At 48.0% G+C, this 27,340-nt stretch overlaps 3 protein-coding genes across 4 annotated transcripts in view; 1 reads left to right on the plus strand and 2 right to left on the minus strand.

The window, feature by feature from the left end:
* The window catches only part of GTF2H3 (general transcription factor IIH subunit 3), a 23,720-nt gene extending 20,879 nt beyond the window's left edge, over positions 1-2,841 (minus strand). Inside the window, exon 1 of one of the 2 annotated variants that reach the window (XM_002913137.4) lies at positions 2,715-2,841. In XM_002913137.4, coding sequence (XP_002913183.1) covers positions 2,715-2,727 — 13 coding nt within the window. In that variant the 5' untranslated portion in view covers positions 2,728-2,841. The remainder of the gene's footprint in view (positions 1-2,714) is intronic. The other variant, XM_034639306.1, reaches the window with a different exon arrangement.
* On the plus strand, positions 2,716-12,694 carry EIF2B1 (eukaryotic translation initiation factor 2B subunit alpha). The gene is made up of 9 exons (XM_011226519.3): positions 2,716-3,017; positions 4,235-4,336; positions 5,611-5,747; positions 5,857-5,973; positions 7,758-7,870; positions 8,413-8,481; positions 9,620-9,695; positions 10,761-10,886; positions 11,623-12,694. Exons 1-9 carry the CDS (start codon positions 2,726-2,728, stop codon positions 11,785-11,787), a joined length of 1,197 nt encoding a protein of 398 aa, XP_011224821.2. The 5' UTR covers positions 2,716-2,725; the 3' UTR covers positions 11,788-12,694.
* A 337-nt stretch (positions 12,695-13,031) lies between these two features.
* DDX55 (DEAD-box helicase 55) lies at positions 13,032-27,035 on the minus strand. Its single transcript, XM_002913099.4, has 14 exons — positions 26,781-27,035; positions 24,324-24,374; positions 24,144-24,230; positions 23,211-23,302; positions 23,070-23,132; positions 20,476-20,625; positions 19,720-19,909; positions 18,392-18,474; positions 17,527-17,658; positions 16,528-16,620; positions 15,218-15,332; positions 14,588-14,756; positions 13,972-14,264; positions 13,032-13,534 (listed from the first exon to the last, which is right to left on the minus strand). The coding sequence occupies exons 1-14, from the start codon at positions 26,886-26,888 to the stop codon at positions 13,358-13,360; spliced, it is 1,803 nt and encodes a 600-aa protein (XP_002913145.1). The 5' UTR covers positions 26,889-27,035; the 3' UTR covers positions 13,032-13,357.
* Between the last annotated feature and the right edge of the window lie 305 nt (positions 27,036-27,340).

Raw genomic sequence — 27,340 nt, forward strand, 5'->3', positions numbered from 1 at the left:
CAGTTAAATGCACCCAAAATATCTGCCGTTTAAATGCCTGGTCAAGGACAGAATGTACTGACTAATCAGTTAATACTCAACAGCAGTAGAATTTCAGGCACAAGGAGGATGAAGGGAGACACAGGAATCAGTTTGGGCTCAAGTCCATCAAACCACCTAGCAGCGAGGCCAACGGTGATTAGGAATCACTTTTTAAAAGGTGAAAACCAAAGAGGGAAAAGCAATTGCTATGTAAAGATTTTACCGTGAAAAGGAATAGTCTACTCTCCAAAGCTGAACACAACTAAACAGGCTAACAGCACATTAATTCATTCAACAAACATTTATACTAAATGCACCTAACACTGGGGATACGGGGTTCAAGCCCTCAAGGAGTCTATGAATTCTAAGGTGACAGACATGCGAACCCGTAAGTACAGCCGCAACGAAAGACCCAGGCTGCTCCTTTAATAGCAAAAAGCGATAATGCCTTTCCTGCCCCATACCTTCCTTCCTGCAGTTCCATCTCCTACTTCAGGATAATCCCCACTCCACTGTTGAATTCTGCTCACACACCCAAATGCTATTGACTCTACAAAGCCCCAAACCAATGCTACCTCTTTCTTCCAAAAACCCTCCCCAGGTCTTCCAACAGGTCCTGGCTCTCCCACCTGAGGAGAAGACAAATGTCAGCCTCTGCATCAGCCACTGGCATAGGTAACCTTATAATCCCACTCCATGCTGACAACAAACTACTGAGGGAAATATGACCGACATCTTTCATCAATTATAACATGGACCCTCTCCTTTTTTTTTTTAACATTTAACAGTCGCTAAAATGAGGATGGTATCTTACAACTAAGACTGGCAGCATGTCTCTCTCTTAGAGGTATACTAAACAAAAACATATCTCATAATCCATATTGTCTTCGATGACATGAAATACGGCATTCCTATTTTGCAGATGACAGTAGCTTGCTCTAAGTCACAAGGTCTGCTAGCAAGTAGCAAAACTCCCTGCTATGAAGACAGATCTGCTTGACTGTAAAGATGGTGGCCTTTCACTACCCCACTGCCCACTTCTGACCCTCTTTTAATGATACTTGGTTCTCATTATCTCATTTTACGGTCAGTTGTGTTTCTGATCTCTCGTCAGCTCTGCTAAAGCTATTCCACTAGACTGTGGATTCCTTACAGAATGAGGATTTTTATAATCCTGGGATGAAATAATATATACAAATCACACACACACAAAAGCCTAGCACCGAAAGAGCACTTAATAACTGTGTCTTTCACAGGCCCTCGCTCCTCTACCCACAAGCCCACAATCCTTTGGCCTTATTCTCCATGAGGCCCCCTCCCACAACTCCCAGGGCCAGCCACTCCTTGCCACTACCCAGAGGCCTGGAAAACGACAGTGTTGCCTGTCAGGAGAGATGAGTATCCATACGCATGCAATGCCCGGTGAAAGTCCTTCTTTGGGTCTCTACACCATCATTTGTAGACAGGGGCCATGCCAGGCCTGCCTCTCTCACAGGACTGTGGTATGGATTGAAAAAGATAAGCATGGACACTTGTTAGACTATTTCCACTCTTGCTCCCTTTTCCACACAGCAGCCAAAGTGACCTTTTAAAATTATAAATCAGTGATGCCTGGGTGGCTCAGTCGGTTAAGCATCTGCCTTCGACTCAGGTCACAATCCCAGAGTCCTGGGATCAAGCCCTGAATTGGGCTCCCTGTTCAGTGGAGAGTCTGCTTCTCCCTCTCCCTGCTCATGCTCTCTCTCTCTCTCTCTCTCAAATAAATAAAATAAAATGGTAAGTCCGATTGTAGCAATTCTTTGCTTAAGACCCTACAACGGTTTCATGTTACACTTAAAAACAAAGTTCAATCTCTTCATCATGGCCCACAAGGGCCACGCATCAGCCTAGCTTCTGATCTCATCCCTCTAGCTCACTTCACTCCCACCACCCTGGTCTCTTTTTTTCTTCCTTTAAGACATCAGGTTCAGGGCGCCTGGGTGGCTCAGTAGGTTAAGCATCTGCCTTTGGCTCAGGTCATGATCTCAGAGTCCTGGTCAAGCCCAGAGTCAGGCTCCCTCCTCAGCAAGGTGTCTGCTTCGCCCTCTCCCCCACCAACCCTATTTGTGTGCCCCCACCCCGCTCTCTCTCAAATAAATAAACTCTTAAAAAAAAAAAAAGACATCACTCTATAACTGGTAGTTTAATGTATGAATGAAGATCTCTCCACCTTCCTCTACCCTCAAGTCCCCCATTTCTGTCTTAGTGTAATGTAGTGCCTCAACTTGCCACAGGGGCTTTGTAGAGTCATTCAAAACTGACTTTCAGTGCCTGGACTCTTCTCTACAGTAGCTCCTCCATGATCATCCCCTAATCACAATGAACTGCAGCATCCCGGTATATTGTCTCCACAGCTCTTGTCACCCTTCGAAGTTATTCTTATTTACTTGCCTGTTGTCTGCCTCGCCCACTAGACTGTAACCTCCACGAAGGCCCCTGACTGCCCTGTTCTCTGCCGCATTCCCCAGCGCATAAAACAACGCCTGGCACACAGGAGACCATTCAAAACTATTTACTGAATAAATGAACACATCTGCTACTCGAAAGACCAAACAGGTTGCCCGAGCCCCCAAAATAACGCTCCATCTGGGTGGTCCTGGCTAGGCCGAGTCCGCCCAGTCCCGGAGTCGGGGCCCTCCCTGCACACCCCTCACCGTCTGACACCATGGCTGCCAGGATCCCCCGACGCACAGGCAGCAAGCGGTCAAGGGCTCCTCCCGGATCCTGCGCGCCCCGACTTCCGGCGCTGCCGAGTGACCCACAGGCGGCTTGGCCCAGGCCGCGCGCCGTACCCACGGCCCCGCCCCCAAGGCGCCGGAAGTGGAGTGTGGAGACGTGCTGCGTGCTGTCAGTCTCTCTGGCTGCCAGCTCTCGCGGTCGTGAGAGCCGTCCAGTTGTCGCGGGCTGTCCCGGTCCCCTCGGGCTGCACGATCCGGAGGGCACAATGGACAGCAATGGTAAGTCGGGACGGGACGGGTCAGCTGGGGCTAAGACGGAGCCGTACGGGGTCCCTCCACCTGGCACGCCCAGTCTGGGCTCTGCGAGAAGTCACTTTCCAAGCTTAGGCTGCTGGACTGGATACTGCTTCTAGTCGCGACTCAGTCCCTCTCGCTGTCCCTGTCTCCAGGGAATGGGTCCTGAGGGTATCCCCAGACCTTCCTCTCCCAGCGCTTAACAGTGCCCTCTTCCAAAAAAGGGAGACTTAGACGAGGAGTGCCGATCTCCGCAGTCGTTATTTCCTCATAGGCAAAGTATGTGTAAGATTCCCCGCCTTATTGGATCTGGTACTAGAATTTTTTTTTTAAGGTTGTATTTGATGTGCTCATCTAATATGGTTTTCAAGGTGTTTTATTAAGTGAAACACAAGGGCAAACTGACATATGATACTTCTCATTTAAAAAAAAATAAGAGAAGGATGGACCTCTGCATATATATGTACATATGTAAGTAGGTGAACAGGCTTGAACTGGCACAGACTGTCTGGACAGGTGGAGGGAAAACTGATAAAGTGGTTGACTCTGGGATTTTCTGCCAGGACTTGTAGTCAAGGATAAGAGGGAGGATGACCTTCCACCATCAGGTGGTGGTGCTTAAATTTTATGCTTTTCTGCACAGATAGGTTTTTCAAAAATGAGAAAGTTTGTAAATAAATACTACAGTGGTGTCATCTCTATTCCCATCAACATTTATAATGCCCCTGACACCCTGAAAAGAAAATATTTTTAAAATTAGTTTGCTTCTGGGATGCCTGGGTGGCTCAGTCTGTTAAGCATTTGCCTTTTTTGTTTGTTTGTTTTTTAAGATTTTATTTATTTATTTGACAGAGACAGCCAGCGAGAGAGGGAACACAAGCAGGGGGAGCGGGAGAGGAAGAAGCAGGCTCCTAGCAGAGGAGGGACTAAGCCACCTAGGCGCCCCTAAGCATCTGCCTTTGGCTTAGATCATGATCTCAGGGTCCTGGGATCGAACCCCACGTTGGGCTCCCCACTCAGCAGGGGTCTGCTTCTCCCTCTACCCCCCACCTTGTGTGTGTGTGCCATCTCTCTCTTGCTCAAATAAATAAAAACTTTAAATAAAATTAGTTTGCCTCTTAAGGTCAACAGTCATTGAAAAGCTCTCTAGTCTTACATACTGCTAAATAAATTTGATGAATCACTTTTTTCTCTCTCCGCAGAGTTAATTGAATACTTTAAGTCTCAGATGAAAGAAAATCCTGACAAGGCCTCAGCAGTAGCTGCCATTGGGACTTTGCTGGAGTTCTTGAAGAGAGACCAAGGTGAAGAGGGTCATATTTGAACACCCTGGGTGTTAGGAAGTCCTCTAGTAACTCAGAAGTGTAGAAAGTTGGGGCGCCTGGGTGGCTCAGTCGGTCAAGCATCTGCCTTTGGCTCAGGTCATGATCCCATGGTCCTGGGATCGAGCCCTGCATTGGGCTTCCTGCTCAGCAGGGAGTCTGCCTCTCCCTCTCCCTCTGCCCCCTCCCGTGCTTGTGCACGCACACATGCATGCATGCCCTCTCTCTCTCTGTCAATGAAAACAACAGTGTAAACAGTGAGACTGTGTGTGGGCCTACTTGAGGTAATGCAGCTCCAAGTTCAACTTGTGCTTCATCTCAGTCTTTTGACTTGGAAAGAGCCCACCAGCTAACATTAAATGGGCCCCTTTCATAAGTGAGATACACTTTGAATCAAGAGTGACCATGTTATATCAAGCTGACTATGAAGCTTAAATTATAGTAATAGTTCAGCCTTGTAAATGTTTATTGAGCTTCTGTCTTATGCCAGAATTTTTGCAGTTGCTACAGAGTGTTCCAGAATTCCAGTATTAGTATTATTCATTATGATTGCCTACTCATTCGGCATCCTAAATGTAAGTTTTTTGGTAGAACGTATGTCTTTTATAAACAAGATAACAATAAAAATAATAGTAATAATAATGCCTTCTTTAATCCAAAGGGCTGGCCTAAAGACATGTGTCTCTAAGACAACTTTCAGTGTCTTCCCATGGTACCTACAATAACACCCAAACACCTAAGCCTTGCCTACACTGTTTCTCAGACCTCGTCTGCCGCTTCTGCTTAATATCCTTCCATCCCATCCCTCACTAAACTGTGCGTCAGCCCTGGTGGCCTCTCTCCATCACGTCAAGTTTGTTCCCATCTCATGGTCTTTGTGTAGTTATAGTCTGCACCTGTACCTTTCCCACTGGATCTTTATGTGGCCAGATCCTTTCTTACTCAGGTCTCAGTTTAAATGGCCTCCACTCCAGAGGCCATCCCTGTTAGCTCAGCCCCACGTTTCTCATCATTCTGCCGCTTTCTGTCCTCATTCAGTCTGTAACTTGTGTATTTCTTTGTGTGTGTGTTTATTTTCTGCCTCTTCCACTAGAAGGGGAGTCCCGTCAGAGCCGGGACCCTGTCTGCTCACTGGTGTGTCTCTGGCATACAGGATGCATCCAGTAAACACTGGTTGAATAAATGTATGAATCACGGACCCACCAAGGGGCTATGATACTAACCTGAACATCGCTTTCCTCACGTGATCCATCCAGGGGAGACGATCCAGGGCCTGCGAGCAAACCTCACCCGTGCCATAGAAACCCTGTGTGAAGTGGACTCCTCCGTGGCCGTGTCCTCTGGCGGGAAGCTCTTCCTGCGCTTCATCAGCCTGACTTCGCTGGAATACTCCGTAAGCCCTGCCCTCCTTTCGTTACCTTTCGACTCCTGTGTTTGGTGCAGGTCTTCTCAGCTTTACCTGGATCTCTGCTTTACCCCTCATTTTGCTGTTTTCTTCCTAGGATTACTCTAAATGTAAAAAAATCATGATTGAGCGGGGAGAACTTTTTCTCAAGCGAACATCCCTATCGAGAAATAAGATTGCAGATCTGTGCCATACTTTCATCAAAGATGGGGCGGTGAGTAGATTTTCTCATGTGTGGTAGTTGAGAGCAAGGACTTTGGACTTAGATTCCCGGGGCGAAGTCCCTCTTCTGCCACTTACTCGCTGTGTCACCTTGGACAAGTTACTTAACCTCTCTGTGCTGCAGTTTTCTCACCTGTTAAATAAAGGTAATACCAGTACCGACTGCATCAGGTTGTTGGAGGAGGAGGTACTGAGCCGATCTAAGGACTCCGTACTATGCCTGGCACATAGGAAGCACAATACAAACGTGTAGGTGTTATTACAGAGGCTGTCACATTAAACAGGCCAGGAGGGGTGCCTGGCTGGTTCAGTCAGAAGAGCGTGCGACTGTTGATCTCCGGGTCGTGAGTTCAAGCCCCAGGTTGGGTGTAGAGATTACTTAAATACAATAAATAAACTTTGAATAAAATAAACAGGAAGAGAAAAAAACACTGGGACAGCATGGATGATTCTTGGTTTAATAACACGTCTTTACCAAAGAAGTGTTTTCATTATCGGGTACGTACTAAATCGAAATTAAATCCACACCTAACAGCTGTTGGCACTGGTTCATACTGACAGGTCCTCCCGGTGAAGGTCGGCGCTGGGCTGGGATGTTGTCTTTAATTTCATTTTCAGTGCTATTTCAGAGACGCAGAGCTGCCAAGGGTTTCTAGGTGAAGTGAGGACGGGAGCTGCAGGTTAAGCCAGTCCCCCAGCAAAGGGGCAGTAAAACTTTTATGATGTCTCTCCCAGGCATCCCTCTTCTGCCACCCAAGCCTCCACGGACCATAAAATTCTTTACTTGCGTCTTGACTCTGAAATCTTGTCCTCTGTTTTATTATCCGCTTTCCAACCTTTGAAGTGTGTTCTTCACAAAATGACATAATAGATGTGAGTGGAACTTGTACAAAAGCCAGTCACGAACAAAGACGCTTTGGGCCCCATGGAGGCAAGATTGTGACCGCCTCTTGGAGGCCTTCTTCCGCCAGGCTCCGCGCTCAGCACCGTGCAGGTCTCACGTGCCCTGGCGCGTGTGAATGTGTTAATGCCCGCCTGCAGCAGCGCGGCCCACCTTGGAACCTGTGGATGAGCCACCTGGGGATCTCATTCAGTGCAGGCTCTGATTCAGCGGGTCGGGGGGGCTGAGAATCTGCATCTCGAACAAGCTCCCAGGCGACGCCCAGAAAGGCGCTAGGGCGCTCTGTCCATCCATTTCACATTATACAGAACCACAGAGTCTGTCGTGGAAACAGAGCTGAAGTGAGCGTCTGCCCATTGTGTCTGGCCCACAGACAGGGTGTGTTTACCCCCAAATGGTGTTTGCAAATTAAAAAAAAAAAATTAGTTGGCCAACACTTCTATCTTGGATTTTCAAGAAAAAAAATCGGATGATCTGGCAACAGTGGGACCATGTGACAACAGCTGGAGCTTGGTCTCTCCTCTTTGCTGCCGGCCCCACCCGAGCTGCCGCATTTCTTTCTGTGACCTGCCCTGTACCTGCGGGCCTGAGTGCGCAAACCATGTCTTAGAAATAGGAAAGCTAGCCCAAAAGAACCGAACAGAGCCTTCAGATGGAAAGGCTTTTGCATCTTGCGAGCAACACCACATGGAGATTCCACTCCTGCAGCTGCTGTGGGAAGAGGTGACCCACAACAGATGGGCCTTTCTGATTCCAGTTGATTTGTGAGAGAGCACGGAGAGGAGCGGGGGTACTGGGAGGGGCACTGGCGTGGCACAGCATGCGGGTGATCGCTGCCAAGTTTGTCCTCCTGACGGGGCTTTCTTGGTCCGCAGAGAATATTAACTCATGCCTACTCCAGAGTGGTCCTGAGAGTCTTGGAGGCGGCAGTGGTGGCCAAGAAGCGTTTCAGTGTGTACGTCACAGAGTCGCAGCCTGACTTATCAGGGCAAGTATCATTCCATTTGGTTATGGGCCCAGCAGTCATTCTGAGCACAAACGAAGGATTAGAACCTGTGTAGGGAGTCCCAGAACATGCCCCCCAACTGGCCAGTCACTCAGCCTTGCCTTTGTGCCTTTTCCTGCCCCCGAAGAAAAGTCTCTGTGAATTGGCATTAGGCCACCGTACAGGATCTAGGGTGTTTCTTTAGTAGCTAAATCGGAGGAACGGCAATAGATATGTCAATGGAAAGATTTTTATCAAGGAGTAGATAATTCACATCTCCATCCAGAAGATGAGAGAAAAACTCTCCTTTTTTGCTGAATTTGCATCTCTTACCCAGAGTCCCTAAGAAGATAGTTTTCCTGAAACACATATCTTCTTCTAAACAACCCAAATTCTTGTTTCTTAGTCCAGAGTGTTGGGATGTGCCCCTTAATCCCTGAACATGAACTGAGTTTCAAGCTAATGTGATTTACCATTGTCCAAATTAAGTGACTCATCCTACTTTTTTGGACTCTCTCTAATGTTTTCAAAATGTCATTTTCCAGTAAGAAAATGGCCAAAGCTCTCCACCACCTCAACGTCCCTGTCACCGTGGTCTTGGATGCTGCTGTTGGGTAAGTTCCCATCTTCTCTGAGCACCATTACTTGTCGTCACCCACTCCCAGGGTTGGCTTGGAGCAGGGTTCCGGGTTGAAGGTTTGAGTCCTATTCGTGAAACTGCACTGGGTAGTGTTCTGCCGCCAATTTGACGGCTGCATTAAACCAGGAGACGAGCTGTAGGGTGTTGCAGAGAATGGGAGTCATTTATGTAGCCTTATGGTGCATTTTATCTTTTCTTGAAGGTTTTATTTATTCATTTGTCAGAGAGAGCACAAGCAGGGGGAACAGCAGGCAGAGGGAGAAGCAGACTCCTTGCTGAGCAGGGAGCCCGATGCTGGGTTCGATCCCAGGACCCCGGGATCATGATCTGAGCCAAAGGCAGACGCTTAACCGACTGAGCCACCCAGCGCCCCTTAGAGTGCATTTTAAGAGCAAGGTGCAAAAGTCAGGTTAGGGTCAGCACACATAATCAGTGTCCCCGCCTCAGAGAAAGGCCTGGGCTGTCCTCAGCGGCACTCTGGGATTCTTTGACTTACCCATGCAACTTCGCTTCTAAAACTGAGGACACACGTTCTGAGAATTGTTAGTGTTACCTCACAAAAGAAAACAGGACTAAAGGTCTCTTGGAAAAAACACGTAAGGCAGACGATTAAGGAAATTAGGAACGCATTCAAAAGGAAGCATTTTGAAGAATTCTACTTAATTGCTCATTTTCAAAGGTAAATTGGCCTTCACCTACCTGAGCTGAAAGATTCTTGAATTAAATAAATTTTCTTTCAACTTCAGATCACAACAGGTTTTTGAATTTTTGTTTCGTTTGTATTGAAGTAGATCAGAAAGTAGAGTGTACCACGCATAGTGAGGATAAATGCCGGGTCATGAAATTCCATCAGTCACTACACCCGCACAGGTGTGTGTGCTGGGCGGCCGCGTGGAGGGCACGTTTACCACGGGGCTGTGATCACAGTGCGTTTTCATGCCCGTGATGGCAGAACCAACAGTGCCCAGGGTCGTCTCATGGGTTAAGTGCTCTTTTGAAGAAAAAACTTGTAAGAGGAACGTACGGTGGTGAAAATGGAATATTAATCTTTGCAGGTGATGCTGCTATTCGTAAGAGCCAAGAAAAACATAATTTTTTTAAAATTTCTTTAGTTATATCATGGAGAAAGTGGATCTTGTCATAGTTGGTGCTGAAGGAGTTGTTGAAAATGGAGGGATTATCAACAAGGTAAGAACATCCATTCTCTATAGCCCCTTGCTCCAGGCAGGGAGGGGTCACTGAGCCACATCCTGGCGGTACCGGACCATGTTACGGTTCACTTATCCAGCCCCACATAGCCTCTGGACATCACCATCGCAGAGAATTGTCTCCTAGTCCCCAGAGGACACTACAGTGGCCAAATTTGATTCACATTTCTTTGATCTATAGGAATCATGAAAATGAGGTTTATCTTTTCTCAAAACATGTTTTAACTGGAATTGGGTTTGGTTGTTGGGTGTTTTTTTTTTTTTTTAATTGGGTATATTTGACATCAATATAGTGTAGTGTTAAAATTTCTCTGTCCATTGCTTAACATGGAAAGATTTCATGATCACTTGTTTCTTGTGGCTCCTGGTGGAACCCATATAACATACAGTCATCACGTGTGCAGTTCGGGGGAGTGATTTCACGCAGCACATTTTCGAAGCCCATCTTTGCTGTACAGTTGTCCGCACACCATCCCTTTTTACGGCTGAGCCACGTCCCATTGTGCGCAGGGAGCACATTTGTTCGTCCACCGACTCCTGTCCTCTTGAGTCATTCCTACATTTCGCCTCTTGTAAATTATGCTACTACAAACATGGGTGCACAGGATCTGAGGTCTGTTCACCGTACCTGAGTGGAATTTCTGGGTCATGTGGTAATTCCGTGTCTAGCATTCCTAGGACCCACCAGACTTTTCCATAGTAGCTGCACCATTTTCTGTTCTCAGCACCGTACAAGCATTGCAGTCTCTCTGCATCCCTGCCAACACTTGTAATTTGGGTTTTTTAACTGGAGCCATGCTAGCAGGTGTGAGTAGTGTGTCGTTGTGGTTTTGACTTGTGTTCGCCTGATGACGAGGGTCTGGAGCATCTTCTGAACATGTGTGTATTGGCCATTTGTTTATCTTTAGAGAAATGTCTATTCTGTCGTCTTTTTCTAAAAGATCTTCTGTAATTCCAAGGCCAGATTTACATATATTATGTCCACTCACACACTTTCAAATATGCTCTAAGATCTCATCCTTCTACATTTTCTCTTACTTTCCAGATTGGAACCAACCAGATGGCCGTGTGCGCCAAAGCCCAGAACAAGCCTTTTTACGTCGTGGCAGAAAGTTTTAAGTTTGTACGACTCTTCCCACTAAACCAGCAGGACGTCCCAGACAAGTTTAAGGCAAGAGTTTTTTTTACATTGAAGGGGTATTTGAGTCTATGTTGAAAGCTTTGGGAAGAAGCAGGGTAAGAATATTTCAGTAAGTTACTCCCCTCCCTTCACTAGTTTCTCCAACGTGTGGGATACAAAGATCAGTTGTTGGCTGAGCTCAGACTCAGAAAGTCCCATTTGTCCCCAGAACTTCAATCTCTTGGTCTCTCTTAGGCACGAGAGGGAAAGCTGATGTTTCAGTCCAAGCTTTGGAGGCCCCTCTCCGGGCTCAGCCCCCATCTCCACCGCTTACTAACCACTCCGCCTGGGGCAGTGCGCTCATTTTATGCTCTGAACTCGTGTCATCTGTAAAACGAGATGAACGTGCATTCTGAGCGTGACGACAGTTCTGAGATAACCTAGGAGAAAGGCTTGGCCCGTGCCAGGCACATAGTAAGCTCTCCGAAAAGACTTGAAATTGTTATCTTGAGAGGTGTGGAGCCGTGAATCCAGCACACCAGTGAGGGCAGACACGGTTTGGGTTCTTCATTAATGCGAGGCTGTCAGCCGGTAGGTCGCCATCCTCTGGCTGCCCCACGCTGCCCTCTGCCCTCCTCGCCAGCATGCTGCCCAGCTGGCTTCCCCCTCGTCCAGGGAACACTTTCAGGTAGTAGCTAGTAGCACAATGATTGCTCAGGCCCAGCCCACACCACTTCTGAGCCCTGGGCACGTGGGGAAAACCAACACGTGTTTCCTGTCTCCTCAGTATAAGGCAGATACTCTGAAGACAAAGCAGACCAAACAGGATCTCAAAGAGGAGCACCCGTGGGTCGACTACACCTCCCCTTCCTTAATAACACTGCTGTTTACAGACCTGGGGGTGTTGACTCCCTCAGCGGTCAGCGACGAGCTCATCAAGCTGTATCTGTAACCGCTGGATCCTTCCCTGCCGGCGCACAGCTGATGTACTTGGGGCAGAGGGAGTAGCCTCTTGACACCTCCGTGAGCCGGGCCATACGGAGTTTTTTTTTTTTTCTTTAAAGATTTTATTTTTAAGTAATCTCTACCCCCAATGTGGGGCTCGAACTCACAACTCCTGAGATCAAGAGTCACATGTTCCACTGACTGAGCCAGCCAGATGCCCCTAAAACTGAATTTTTTTCTAAATGAAGGCTTAGGCACTAAGGACCTAAAACCATTAAGACTTGGAAGATTTTTTATCCATTTCAGCGCCATCTTAAATGTATTCATGGTTTCCCTAAAACCCAACCTGAATTGTGTTTATGGTTTCTAGACACTTTCCAGTTTCCAGAAATACAAGTTAGATTATTGGCTACTTAACCAATGGAAGACATGCCCAAGCCCACCCCTCTCTTCCCTGCACTCCAGACTGATTTGCCAAAATCATCGATTAGAGATGCAGGCCTGAAAAAGCAGGTGTTCCCACCTGCAGCCAGGTGCCCCTGCAGGAACCAACAGCCGCCCAGGCCACGTTACAAATGGTGCCCATTATGAGAAAGGCAGGAAACCCAGGTGGAAGTCACATCAGGCTTCCAGTGGTGACCACGAGCCTGGGGCTGCCATCCCCTCATCAGGATTGGGACAGACCAGAGGGAAACCACCAAGAGAACCCAAGGAAGGCAGAAACAACACTTAGCAGAAGTAGCCTCCATGGCTCAGCAAATAGGAAGACCTTCCAGAACATCTGTAAACTGAAGTCTGCATCTGTGGAAGATGTGAATTTCCTTTAAACGTGTTTGCTCCTGAACAGCTTTTTAAAAATTGTACTTGGGGACAAATTCAGCATCTTTTCAAATAAATTATGTGAAAGATTTTGATATGGTGTTTTATCAGTATTGAGTGCTGAGGCCCAAAGGTATTGGCCATCTTGGTGAAGATAATGCAGCCACATTCACACACTCAAGACACTCCATTGGAAGGAAATAGTTCATTCGACACAAAGCATAATTTTTTCCCCTAGAATATGACTTGCTTCCTTCCCTCCTAAACCGGTGATGGGGATGATTCTTCAAAAAGAAGAAAACCCCAGCAACAGCTGCTGCCCCATGCAGGTGTTCTGTGCGGTTCCTCAGAGAGAGAACTCAAGTCCAGGGGTAAGGACACCCACGAAAGTCAGGTGCCTGAAAACAGTAAGGAAACTTGAAAAGCCAAAAATCAAGTACACCTCAGTATCTTTATGTTAGAAAGTAAGTATAAAATAGCCACAGAAAAATGAGCTTTAATTTAGAGGTGACCCATCAAAATAAATATTGACTTCTGTTATTTACACTCAGTCTCACACTCTTCTGTTGGCCTTAAACGCCGGTCAGGTTTTCATAAAACAGTCATGAGTGTGAAGCATGCCCTCCGTCCCCAGTGTGAACATGGCTTTCTTGGACGCCGGCTGTGGGTCTGGCACACGGTGAAAGCACGTGGGCGCTGTGCGGGGCGCAGGGCCCGCTCACTGTACCCCCTGCGCTTGCTGTGCCCCGGGGCCGGCGTCAGCAATCCTCTTCCAAATCAGGGATCCCCAGATCTGCTGTTGGGACTGCTCTCTTGCCACTCGAAAACAACCCCTTCTCAAATTCTTCTTCAGTAATTTTGCCTTTCTTAAACTTTTTCAAGAGCCTCGTGTCGTTGAGGAGTTCCTGCATGTCCTCATCTTCAATATCAGAACCCTAAGTACAGAGAGCGAGAAACCACCAAATTTCTCAGGGATGTGTTCTCAGAGCAACAACACACTCAGATCAGCTTCCACAAACACGTCACGCTCCCACCCAAGTCCCAACAGAATACAGAAATACGAGAGCCCCACACAATCGCTACTACGAGACACTATATTGATAAAATTCATTCAGAATTCTCAGCTGAGGGGCACCTGGGTGGCACAGCGGTTAAGCGTCTGCCTTCGGCTCAGGGCGTGATCCCGGCGTTATGGGATCGCCCCACATCAGGCTCCTGCGCTATGAGCCTGCTTCTTCCTCTCCCACTCCCCCTGCTTGTGTTCCCTCTCTCGCTGGCTGTCTCTATCTCTGTCAATTAAATAAATAAAATCTTAAAAAAAAAAAAAAAAAATTCTCAGCTGAGTGTTCAAGTAATAAAGGAAAAACTGTACCTCTTCCCTCCTCCTTTTTTCATTCATTTTTTTCTTCTTCTCCTTTTTGGCCTTCTGCTTTGACCAAGCTTTATTTTTTATGAATTTTTTTCTCCCTTCATTTTCTCTTTTCTCTTTTCTTCGTTGCTCCAGTAGTTTCTGCCTCTGCTTCTCTCTAACTTTATCTTTAAAGGGAATGGTGTCTGTGTTAATATCCGTAGGCACAAAATCTGGAAACTGCCTTCCTCTCAGCTCCGGCATCTTGGGCATCCTCAGCAGGGCAAACCCTCGAGCAAGGCTAGCAAAATCAAGATCTAATTAAACCAAAACATCAAGAGTTAGCACACCCAAAACAGAATCATAAGCACCAACCCAAAGAAGATAGCTGTTTTCTAACCAAATGATCTAACAGGTTCATTTTAATTAGAATTAAAATAATTATATTTTTACCAAAAAGGAATACTCGGCAGCGAGTTTTTTCTGTCTACGCAAACCCTAGGAAGACTTCTTTTAAGTATTTAGAAAATACTAACCCTGACATACACGTAACATTTTTATAAAACAAAGCAGTTTCACACCTGCACTACCTGAAAGGCCATAGGTGTTTAAGGAGACAATTCTGTGAAGTCCACCTTACCCTTTAATCTGAAGATGAGGTTGCATTCATGCTTCGCATAAGCCTGGATGTATGACACAAAGGCTTTCATGCCCTTTTCAAATACAGCTCTGTCGGCCAGGGCCATGGACTTGAGCTTTGGAAGGAAGTCTCCTACGTTTTTCTGGAGTTTCATCTCCTGCAGGGGGCACTGCACACAGACCACATGCTCACCTCCTCTGGCTGGGATCCCCTCACCTCCAAAACCCCATCAGAGCCAGTGCAAAACCAAAGGCAAAACAATTCATTGCAATCTTTAATCAGAGACACTGAAGCCCAAATTCCCAAGTATTTTACTTGATTTGACAATTTTTTAAAGAAAATTCTCAAATCAATTTTCCATAACAATCCTGATTTCTGGTTGGAAAGTAACCAACACGAGGTCTGTGTTCCCAAGTATTGATGCCCGGCTGGAGCTGAGCAGTGGCTGCCACCCTGAATGGGACAGGTGCCTCCCCACAGCCCTCAGGCCAGCCGGCTCCTGCCCTTACATCACCACCTGGCCCGAGAGTTTGCAACTCCTCCTCTACGTTCCAGACCACTTGCTGGAAAAGAACTCGACCAAGTATCATGTCACTTGGGCATTCTACATAAAAAAAGGAGACCGCTTACTTTTTGGTTAATTTCAAGGAAATTGATGTAGGACTCTTCCATGGGAAGGAGGAACACGAGCGCGCTGCCACCATGGCCGATGCGGGCTGTACGGCCACAGCGATGCACAAAGGCGCTGTGAATGGAAGACGGGACCACGATCAGCATGTGAGAGTGGGCAGAGCATGAGCCCGGGGCCGCCACACCCCGCGGCTCAGCCCAACCCTGCCCCTCACTAGGCTCACAAATACAAATGCTGGCAATTAAATATAGATTGCAAACCAGACAGGATTCTGAAAAACATTTAATGTGAACTAGAAAACTCTTACATGTATGCCTATTTGAAGATACAGGTAAAACATGGTCCTAGTAGAAAAACATGGTCCTAGTAGAAAACTGGGAGACAAGAGTATAGAAAAGTGGCCTGTAAGCCCTCCACCAAGTAACAATCATTACTGCCCAGGAGGTCTCGTCCCCCACATTCTCCTACGTTTGGAAGCATTTATGAGGAATGTATGTTTGCTTTGGGAGAGTAAGACTTTCATATAGGGTGTCAAAGACTTTCCTTTAAGCATCTGTCAATTCACTATGCAAGAACTTTAAAAAGCATGTGCAGGGGCGCCTGGGCGGCTCAGGTGGTTAAACGTCTGCCTTTGGCTTAGGTCATGATCCCAGAGTCCTGGGATCGAGTGCTGCACAGGGCTCCTTGTTCGGCGGGGAGCCTGCTTCTCCCTCTCCCTTTGCCTGCCTCTCCCTCTGCCTGCCTCTCCCCCTGCTTGTGCTCTCTCACTGTCTCTGTCTCCCTCTCTCTCTGTCAAATAAATAAATAAAATCTTTAAAAACTTAAGTCATTAAAAAAAAAGCACACGAAAATAACAAATTATTGCATACTATGGCATCACTATTTTCACACACCAATGACAGTTCACCTGTTCGTCCATTTTTGTTATTTATTTTATTTATTTATTTATTTTAAAGATTTTATTTATTTGACAGAGAGAGACAGCGAGAGAGGGAACACAAGCAAGGGGAGTGGGAGAGGGAGAAGCAGGCTTCCCGGATGGGCAGGGAGCCTGATGTGGGGCTCAATCCCAGCACCCTGGGATCATGACCTGAGCCAAAGGCAGCGCCTAAAGGCTGAGCCACCCAGGCGCCCCAACAAATTATTGCATACTATGGCATCACTATTATCACACACCAATGACAGTTCACCTGTTCACCCATTTTTGTTATTTAAAGCAATGTTTTGATGAACATCATTATGTGTATCTTCCTCAGGATTCATGGGGCCAGATTCCTGACAGAGAGGGTCACATTCCATCACTCCATACCTCGCGCTGCTGGGAGGGTCGTACTGCAAAACCCAGTTTACTTCAGGAATGTCTATTCCTCGGGCCATGACATCCGTGCACACTAAAATCCCACTAGAAAACGAGAAAACACCTTTCTGAGCAAGGGGGCCACCACCGTCATCACCATCAGTCTTTCCCAGCCTCGACAGGATGACGATAGCAATGCCTCTCACAGAAGCACCAGTTAGGAATCACATTTTGACTTTTTTTCCTCCTAAGTGTATCTAGGACTTCACAAATTCCCAACGAAAACAGGAGGCGGGAAGGAGACTGGGNCAATGCCTCTCACAGAAGCACCAGTTAGGAATCACATTTTGACTTTTTTTTCCTCCTAAGTGTATCTAGGACTTCACAAATTCCCAACGAAAACAGGAGGCGGGAAGGAGACTGGGAAAGGATTTTTTTAATTAGCATACTTTTCTTTGAAAGAAACCGAACACTGTAGTGAGTCTAATCCTGAGGTGTAACAGTCCGTTCTATCACTCTGGCTAGAAGAGTGCTGTTAACAACACAGCCAGGAAGCCCTTAGAAAAGCAGAAAAATGTTACTTCTACACGCGAATTAATTATGGTCACTGAGAGATGCAAGGTCCTAACTGCAGTGACGGATGACAACCTATGAGACTTCAATGAATTGCTCCTATCTGCGCCCTCCACCCATTCAACAAATAGGTATCAAAACCCCCTGGGCCAGGTGCTGGGCCAACTACTGAGGATCCCGGGAGTGAACACAACACACGGGTCCCTGCTCTTACAGAGCTTACGATCTTGTGGGGCATCTGGCGATGACTAAAGAAGTCAGTGCAGCACAGCACGATGGGGTCAGGCCGTGGACAGGGCCCACCGGGGCCACACAGAGCAAGTGTGATAACCAGGTAGAGGAGAAAGAGGGTTCCAGGCAAGGAACACAGCCCACATGAGGCTTGAGACGCAGCGGGACCTGCCGAAGCAGGCAGTGAGCCTGAGGCAGCTAGCCCACCTTTGCGATCTGCGGAACTCCATGAAGATCTTCCCGCGCTTGTATTTCATCTTCCCGTGAATGCACATGACCTCCACACCCTTCACCAGGGCCTCCAGAGCCTTTCCATAGTATTCCACACAGGCGCAGGTGCTGAGAGAGGGGACAGTGGGCTCAGAGTTGCTGGGGGAGGGAGGCGGCGAGCACCAGATGCAGCGGAGGGACCCGATCTGCTCTGGGAGAACGGCTACCAACATCATCACCCTGAGCTCTAAATCTGAAACCCTGCAGTTCTGACACCAGGACAAAATCTGATCGTGGCAGCCACTAGGCTGGCCGCTTCGAGGCCACTCCCAGCCACTTCCTCCCTCATCTCCCTTTACGACAGAGGCTGGGACAACAGCACACTCATTTTCTCTGCCTCCCTGGAGGTGAGCGGCTGCTAAGTGACTCACCGTTGGCCTCTGAAATGAAAGCCTGAGCATCTGAGAAAGCTTTCTGCTCTTCTGATGTGAAGAATGCCCTTCCCCCTCCCTCAGCCTTTCCTCCTTTCTCTGTTTTCAGTGCAGATGGGGCAGCGGGTATGACAGTGGCCATCTTCAAACCGTGAAGGGACACACATGAACAAAAGGCCGAGAGAGTCATGGAAATACTGACCTGGACACCAGGGAGACATAACCCAATGTCAGGACCTGCCTAACCTCTGGTCTTCTTTCTACAGGAGAAAAATAACTCCTCCTGCTTAAGCCACAAAAGTGGGGTTTTCAGTTATTTGTGGCCAAAAACATTCCTGAGAGAATTCCAAACCTTAGGGCTACACGCATCTGGACATTCTGGATGTGGCTGAACCCCAGATTCTCCTACCATAGCATCCAGGAAGAATTACCTGAAGAAGATTAGGTGTTTTTCCTGTTTATGATTTTGGAGAAAATGTACCAGCTGATTAAATTTCTCATCTGCCTTACATACCTGCAAGGTAAAAAGGAAAACCAATTACAAAAAAAAAGCTTATTGATGATAATAATCTCTCTAGCTATTTTCAGTTTCAGCCTTCAATGTTAAGGACTCTGACTTCCTCCACTAATAGAACACCTTTCTGTCAATATGTGAATTGGTCTACGTAGCTCAGAAGGGGCATCAGCACGTGCTGACACACACAACTCAGAGTCAAGTAACAGAGAGACACACAGTCATCCAATGCAATCGTCCCCAAATCCCAGTATATGAACAGGGACCACACCAGCTATATCCAAGGTAGATTTTTTTTTTAAGTAAGTGCTACGCCCAACATGGGGCTTGAACTCATGACCCCATGATCAAGAGTTGCACGCTCTCTGGACTGAGCTAACCAACTGTCCTTCCAGGGTAGATTTTTTTTTTAAATGCGGATTCTTGGGCACAGCATACAAATCCAGTAGGTCTAGGACTGGATCCAAGTATCCATATTATTTAGGAGCCCCCAGGAGACTCTGGTACATCTCCATGTTCAAAAATCACTCCTCTAAGAGGAACCCAGGTTTCCAGAAAAGAATGTACAAAATTTGAAAGACCTCCATGGAGACAGGCTCCAGTCTCTCTTAATATATAGTCAAGTGGTCCATTCGGGCCCCTAAATGGGGAGACAGTTAAACCCATCTGCATGTACTTCCCCTATTTTTACCAAAACCAAGTTCTCAATTTGGAATTTCTTCTCACACACTCAGATCTCTCTAAATGCAATCGCTGAAACGAATACAAAACAGCAACAAGAAGCCACAGTGGGCATCCACAGCTAACACTTATTAGTACTTACTATATACTAAGCACTGGAATAATCTGTACAAATCAATCAATCCTCAACACAACCTATGAAGTGGGTAGTACCGGAGCCCCCTTTCTACAGGTAAGTGCATCCAGTTCAATTAGTAAGGGACAAAGCCAAGATGTGTACCTGGGCTTTGTCCTGGGTGGTCCTACTCTGGCACCGCTCAGCCACGCACACTACCACCTACGGACCCCTCCCTCTGCCTGAGAAAGGCCGGGCTCCTGACCTCACCAGCCCAGCCCGGGAACTCCAGCAATGAGGAAGCCCCCCTACCCGCCCAACTCAGGTGAGCCTGCCGGATTTCCACACCACCCTCTAGGCAGTGCCCCAGAGGAAGCGCCACGCTGTCTGTCAGCCCGCAGTCAGCATCACGACCAAACCACAGGATCGGTAAGGATATCCGTGCGCACCATGTAGTAGTTCTCCAGGCGGGAAGGAGTTTTCTGAGTGCTGCTGGCCGCTACGCCCTTCTCCTTCACCGAAATCCGGACAGGGTTCCGGAGTCCCGCTCGCACCAGGCTCTCCACTTCCTGCGTCTGAGTGGCAGAGAAAAGGCCTGTTCTCCTCTGCTTTGGCAAAAACTCCAGGATGGTGTTTATGCTAAAAAAAAAAGAGGGCTCAAACTTAACACCTCGTTTATCAGCATCATCAACAAATACCACTTCATGATACGAAACAGGTATTTCAAAGATTAGGAAAGAAGCCATCACAGTATTTATAGCAGACATTAACCAGGGGATGAGATTATGAGCAATTTTTATTTCTTTATACTCTCATTTTTCTAAGTTTTCTCCCATATAAACACATAATTATACTTTTATTATGTGGGGCAATTAAGAGAGAATGAAGATAAAACAAAAAACTTTTTGAGACTAAAAACCACTGAAATAGATTTTTTAAGTAGGTGAATTGTATGATATACGAGTTATATCTCAATAAAGCTATTCAAAACACACACAAACTTTAAAAGCAATCATGAAGGAAAATGCATCTTAAGAAGTAGAACTGGAACTTAAATTGTGTGGTAGAATCTGAAGGACTGAACAACCTCATGATCTGAAATTCAAAGGAGGCCAATAAAGGCAGTCACGAAATGGTAAAGGAATTCCACTTTGCTCTCCTTCATCAGTATCACCCAAAGCCAGTGAAAGCCCACAGTCCCGTACCTTGCCTCAAACCCCATGTCCAGAAGTCTGTCTGCTTCGTCCAACACCAGGACGTCGAGGGACCTCACACAGCTGGCCAGATCCAAGCCCTCTGCCTTCCTCCGGAACATGTCCTCCAAGCGGCCTGGAGTGGCCACAATGATGTTCCCGCTTTGAAAACACAGAAAACATTTATCACACTCTCAGGATCTTGGGAATATCTGTGATTCCAAATACCAAGTTTTGTAAACCTCTCCCCCCAAAGTCATCTAAGTTCTAATAAAGGGAAATACAGCCATGAGTGAGAGGACAGGGCTCAGGGCAGAGAAGTGAGGGCCGTGAGGAAGGCAGATGGGTTCCGGGCCAAGAGCCAGGGTGGGGTCAGCACACGCTGGCCCACTGGCCACATCTGACCTGCAACTGTTTCTGTGACATCCTACTGGCACACAATCATGCCCATCCGTTCATGTATTGTCTCTGGTGGCTTTCACACCCCAACAGTGGAGCTGAATACCTGGGACAAACCATGTGGTCCACAAACCTAAAATATTTTCCATCTATTCCTTTATAGGTTTGCTGACCCCTGACCTAGAACAAGTTATTCAACCACTTTAGGCCCCAGGTCACTCATCTATAAAATGAGAATCTTAACAGAATTAGAGAAAATTTTATGTTAAAGATCACAACCACAGATGAAAGGCCAAATACAGCCCCTCCCTACACACTGGCTGACCTGCAAGAAGTTGGCTTTTTTGTTTTTTGGGGGTTTTTAAATTTTTTTTAGAACAACTTTTTATTTTTTAAGATTTTATTTATTTATTTGACAGAGGAGAGAGAGAGAGTGTGTACAAGCAGGCAAAGCAGCAGAGGGAGGAGAAGCAGACTCCCCACTGAGCAGGGAGCCCGATGCAGGGTTTGATCCCAAGCTGGGATCATGACCGAAGCCAAAGGCAGACATTTAACCGACTGAGCCACCCAGGTGCCCCTTAAATTTTATTTTTAAGTGAGCTCTACAACCAACGTGGGATTCAAACTCAAAACCCTCAGATCAAGAGTTGCATGCTCCACTGACTGAGCCAGCCAGGCATCCGAGGAAGTTTTTTTTTTGTTTTAATGTGAATTACATGCCAATGGTTAAAAAAGTCTGGAGCTAACACATAAAAATCTGGAATTCCATATTGTTTTTTAAAAATCTCATATCTGGCAATACTGAGCCCAGAATCCTGCAAGGCAACTATCAGCTAGAGATGAGAATTCGGCCACGTACTGGGCAGTTCCTACCCATTCCCACCCCAGCCCTTTCACATACCGATATTATCCTCTGACCCCTGCAGAACTTGACTTTGTGACCCCTGCTGAAAAGCATCTCAAAGGATAGCTGGAACACGGCAAATGCTCAATAGAAGCAGTTCTCTTTATTAAGATTCCCTAACAAATTGGGCACAAAACTTACCACTGCTCATAATAAACCTTATTCATGGTGGGACTGAAAAAAATCCAAAGGGCTGAGGGGCACCATGTATTCAAACATCCATCTGTTTATTAAACACCTGTGTGTGCTCAGCACCGTGCGAGGCTCTGAGGATGCAATGCTGCGGGACAGACAGCACCGCTGAGCCTGCCTGGGGACACGGGGAGCCTGGCCCACACTGTGCTCTAAAGGAAAGCTGTGTCCGTGTGGCAGCCGGGGCATAGAAGGCAGCGGCAGTGGAGAATGGTGGCCTGGCAAGCCCTGTACAAACATCAGGATCCTTCCTAAGGGCCAGCAGAAGCCAGTAAAGAGTTTTTGATGAGTGACATGATCAGGCTGGCATTCTGGAAAGACCACTTTTCAGGATGCTCTATAGGGAATGGATTATAAGGCAAGAGTAGAAACATAGGAGAGAACGCTACTGCAGGAGCCCAGGAGAGATGGGGCTGTCTAGATCAGAGTGGGAGAGGGGCTGAGGGAGAAAATCAAAGGGCTAGAGATGTGTGCTCTAGAGAGAAAATGTAAATGATGGTTAAGGGGGACAGGGATAGAAGGGACAGTGAGGCGTCAGGGCCAACTCCCAGACTTCAGGAGAAGTACAGGGGTGGACAGATGACTTGGAAACTCCAGGTGACACGCAGATTTGGGGATAAAAAAGCACCCATTCCAAACACGTCTGCAAAAGTCGGGAGATGCCCGGGAGATGCCAGGCAGACAAGCAGCTACCTGCAGGTCTGGGACTCAGGGTGAGGTCTGGGACCACCAGAAGTGAAATAAGACCACTTAGAGAGCCCCAAGTGAGAAAAGCAAGGGGCCCAAGTCCCATATAGTCAGCCTGGGGAAAGAAGGTGGGCCATACCCTGACTCCCTTCTCCTCTGCAGGGGGAGACTCACTGAAGGGGAAATGCTCAACAGGGCCTTATGGGAAGGAGCCAGCAGACAAAATGGGAGAGTGGCCTGGAGAATACAACTTTTTGGGAAGCTGGGGTTGCTGAACAGAGTGCTCCCCGTTAGGCCTAGACCAGGTATCACTTCCTCTTGGGTTCAGTGCCAAAAACAAGCAAGGAAAGGAGCAGAAGCAAGCAAACTTACCCTTGTTCCTNCAAAAACAAGCAAGGAAAGGAGCAGAAGCAAGCAAACTTACCCTTGTTCCTTAAACCTTGCAACATCTTCGCCAGGATTCCTGCCTCCGATCCAGAGAATCTGGCTAAAACAAGAAACAGGTCTTCAGCAGGTCAGGCAAAGTAAAAGCCCGTGGCTAACAGGGGCACCACATCCAGCTCACCTGAACTGTGGGAAGGGCTTCATAAAATGCGCCAGGACTTCATCTATCTGAATAGCCAGCTCCCGTGTGGGTGTGATGATGATCGCCCCAACCTGCCCACACGCAGGGAAAGGAAACAATGAGCAGAGTGGGCTTGCAGAGCTCCACACACGCCAGGACCATGTGCCTCACAGAGCCAAGTGCCCAGGGGAACAGCACTTCTGGGCTTCCTCAGCACCAGTCCTGGTGCTTATCAAGGACTGCTCTGGGTCGCGGCCAGTTCACATTACTGACAAACACGGGCTTCGCAAACACTGAACCGCTGCTCCTGGTGGGAAATGCAGGGTCAGGAGCCTCTGGTCATGTTTTGTCGATCAATCAATACATAAGCTGATTTTATGTGTGCTTCTGTTTAATGACACCTTGAATAATATATAGTTGAGTTATCAACACTGAACTCACTGCCGATCGCACCATAACTCATTCCTGAGCGAAGCCTATCTCGCACATTTGTTTTCTCGAAAGGGCCATCCCAGCCCTCTGGTGCTCAGGAATACTAGACGGTGCTTCAGCTCTACACTTGAGGCCATTTTAAACACTGAAATCAGCAGCAAAAATGCAAACACCACAGCAGTAAACAGACTGTAGGAAGGACGCCTGTTTACAGTCTGAGAGCAAAAACAAGAACGCAGAGCATTGCCCTATTGGGACCCAGCTGGGAATGTGCACGGCAGGTGACTCCGATTTTCTGCTGCTCTGCACAAACCCCAGAAGAGGGAGAAAACACAGTAAGTGTTGATCAGGGGAGCCACAAATACATTTTAAGCAGGCAAATTCAGAAATATAGTATCTTCAGGGAATGAGGATAGATTTTTTTTCAATCTTTTGAGTAGCTTCTTTGAACTGTGAACTGGACAATGACTAAGTGAAAATACGCCACTTAGCTAGCCTCACCTGATTCTTTTTTAACTTCTCTTCCCTTCTCAGAAGAATTTCCAGGATGGGGATGACAAAAGCGAGCGTTTTGCCACTACCTGTGACCTGCCAAGATGGAGAAAATTTGGTTTGCTTTTCCTCACAGTTCCTTCTGGAGGGAAAACAGGAGGACAAGCTGCCTTTCCATGAGGTACTCACCGCCTCTGCAGCGACATCTTTGTTTTTCATGAACAGAGGGATGGTTGCAGACTGGAGAAAAAGATGCAAAGCCCCAGTTAGAGAATGCCAGGCTCCAAGGAGGTGGCCCAAAGCCCTAGGAACATGGTGGGTGGCCTGGGTCACAAAGGACCCCACCACAATGCAGACCCTGAGTAGAGTCACCACAAGGCACCCCAGGGGGGTTGGCTTAGAGGAACACAGCAGCGGTGTCTACACAGACGTGTGGAGGGGACAGCGAGCTGAGCTGGGATTTGGGAGTCCTGAATACGAGCCCTGCCTCGCCTCCTTTTCCTCTCTCTGGACCAGGAAGGGTTTGAAGACACTGAGTTTTAGAGTTCCTTCCGGCTCTCATATCAAAAAACAATGTTTCAAATAAACCCTCTCATTTTAAATACCACAGGGAACCTCCAGGTCTTGTGAAAAGCCCGGCCGTTTGGTGGCTAAACCTGAAGCAGAGTCAGGTCTCAGCTTTGAGGTCATCCCCTCCAGGACCCCACTCCTGGTCCTCAGAGCCTGAGCTCACCCATCACAGCATATGTAGGACTTCTACATATGCAAGTGGTTCTCAACCTGGATGATTCCTATGCCCTCGAGAAACATGCAGCAATGCCTAGAGATGTTTCTGGCTATCGAAACCCACAGAGGGGGAAGCTATGCTACTGGCACCTAGTAGGTCGAGGCCGGGGATGCTGTTAAACAGCCGACCATGCCCAGGACAGTTCCCCACCAAGACAATATCAGCCAGTCCAAAATATCAAGAGTGCTGAGACCGAGAAACTCTGCTCTACAGCCCTGTTGTCCAAAAGAAATAGATGTGACCAGCGTACATGGTGTTAAATTTTCCGGTAGCCACATTAAAAGTAAAAAGAAAGATGTAAAATGTATTTTACTAATGTGTTTTATTTAACCCAGGAGATCCAAACTACTGTCACTTCAACATGTAATGAATATTTTTAAAAATTAATTACTGAGATATGTTCCACTCCTTTTTTCATACTAAGTCTTCAAAATCCATTGTACCTTTTAGAGTTGGAGCACATCTCAATTTGGACTCACCATACTGCCAGTGTTCAAGAGTCACGTGTCTACTGACTCCCACAGTGGACAGTACAGCCCAATTACCAACACTGACGGCAGGGACTGGGTCTCCCTGCACTACAGTCCCAAGGCAGGGTTCACAGCACTCCCAACTCTCACCTCCAGCTTTCTCATCTTTCCTGAGGATCTTATGGACATCTCAACTCAGTAGCTCTTGAATTCCCCTCGGAAATGTGTTACCTCTCCCTGCCTTCATCTCAGTAAACAGTACCACCATCCACCCAGCTGCTAAAGACAAAAACCTCAGACTCCCTCTAGATTCCTCTCTTTGGTAACCCCTACATCTGGCCCCTCAACAACTTGAACGCTCTCTCGAACTTCCGTTCTCAGTATCCACTGCTTCCTCTCTACTCTAGGTCACCACTACCTCTCACTTGACACTGGCCCCCTGACCTCTTGCTTCTCGAAGCCCCTTTAGTCCATTCTCCACACAGCAGTCACCTCCCTTCCCTTTGTACATAGTTTCCCATTAAGATGGCTTCCCACTGCATTTAAATAGAATCCAAACTTCAAGACCCTGCACAACGTGGACCCTACTCTGCTCATCTCTTACACTATGCCTGATGCTCCCGCCCAAGGTCTCTTTTCTGTTCCTCCCAGGTCACCTCTAGCCCCAAGACATTTGCACTGGCATTTCTCTCTGCTGGGGTATCCTGCCCCAATCACCACACAGCCTCAATCATTTTGGTATCAGCTCAATGACACCTTCAGAGCGGCTTCCCTAACACACCACCTTAACCTCCTGCCCTGGACCTTAGTGACACTTATCACCGACTGAAACTACCGCATTCCTCTACTCCCTTCTCCCTCCCCTGCATTAGAAAATAAGTCCCACGCCTGGTGACCAACATTGCAAAATGCCCAGAGCCTAGAAAAGCTGATACACAGTATATCCTCAACAAATACTTCTTGAGTTAATGAATAAATTGGGCCAGAACCCTTCACTTAGCCCACATAGTAACAACGGCAGGTAATATTTACTGAGCTCCCATAATGTGTCCAACACGTCTTATGGAAGTCCCACAGCAACCCTACTAGACAGGTAAGAAGAAAACAGCACAAGGAGGTTAAGTCATCTGTCCGAGATGTCTACAGGGGCAGGGCCGGGATGCAGAGGGCACCTCGGCCCCAGCACTCAAAGGTGGAGGGGTCGCGGAGTTCAGGGCCCGGGCGTAGGTGCGCCGCCGCCCCCAACCTGCCGGGATCGTTAACCAGGGTGGGCAGCCTGAAGACGCCGCAGACTTTCCGGGGGACCCGGCCCGCTCCAGGCCTCCCTGCCCCGCCTGCCCCCCCACCCGGCGCACGGAGGACCCTTTCCCGCCCGGCAGCGCCCGGTACCTGCACCGGCGTCATGTACGGGAAGCCCAGCTCCCGCAGGGCACCCAGCACCCGCGGGTGCAGTCGCATCGGCAGCGACTCCCAGGAGCCCTCCGTCACGTGCTCCATGGCGCGCCCCTCCGCGGGCGCTGCCGCCGCCGCCACCTGGACGCCACCCGGGCACCGCGGACCAGCACTTCCGCTTCCGGCCTCTCACGGAACCGCCAGCAACCGCGTTCCAGCAGCAGAGTTCCGGAGAGCGGGGAGAGTCCTCGCTGCGGGAGCCGGAAGAACTGGCCCCCCGGCAGTGAAAGCGGGCGGCTGGGACCAGGCCGGAGTAGTGCGGTCCGTCCCGCGCAGCCACCTTGGCTCGGGCGCCTTCCCACCGAGAGCAGGAATTTCGGCGGAGGGATTCTGCTCGAGCTCGCTGGATTTCTGAGCCCATCAGAGGCAGGTGGCAGCACGAGACCGCGTCCTGGCCAAGGGACAGGTGGGTCTGGCGGGAGTGGACAGAGATGTACCCGGCCGCGGAGCCCCAGGTCAACAGATATGCGAAATCGGGTTGGTGGTGGGGACCCAGT

This window comes from Ailuropoda melanoleuca, chromosome 12 (genome assembly GCF_002007445.2).
Source record: "Ailuropoda melanoleuca isolate Jingjing chromosome 12, ASM200744v2, whole genome shotgun sequence".
Lineage (NCBI taxonomy): Eukaryota > Metazoa > Chordata > Mammalia > Carnivora > Ursidae > Ailuropoda > Ailuropoda melanoleuca.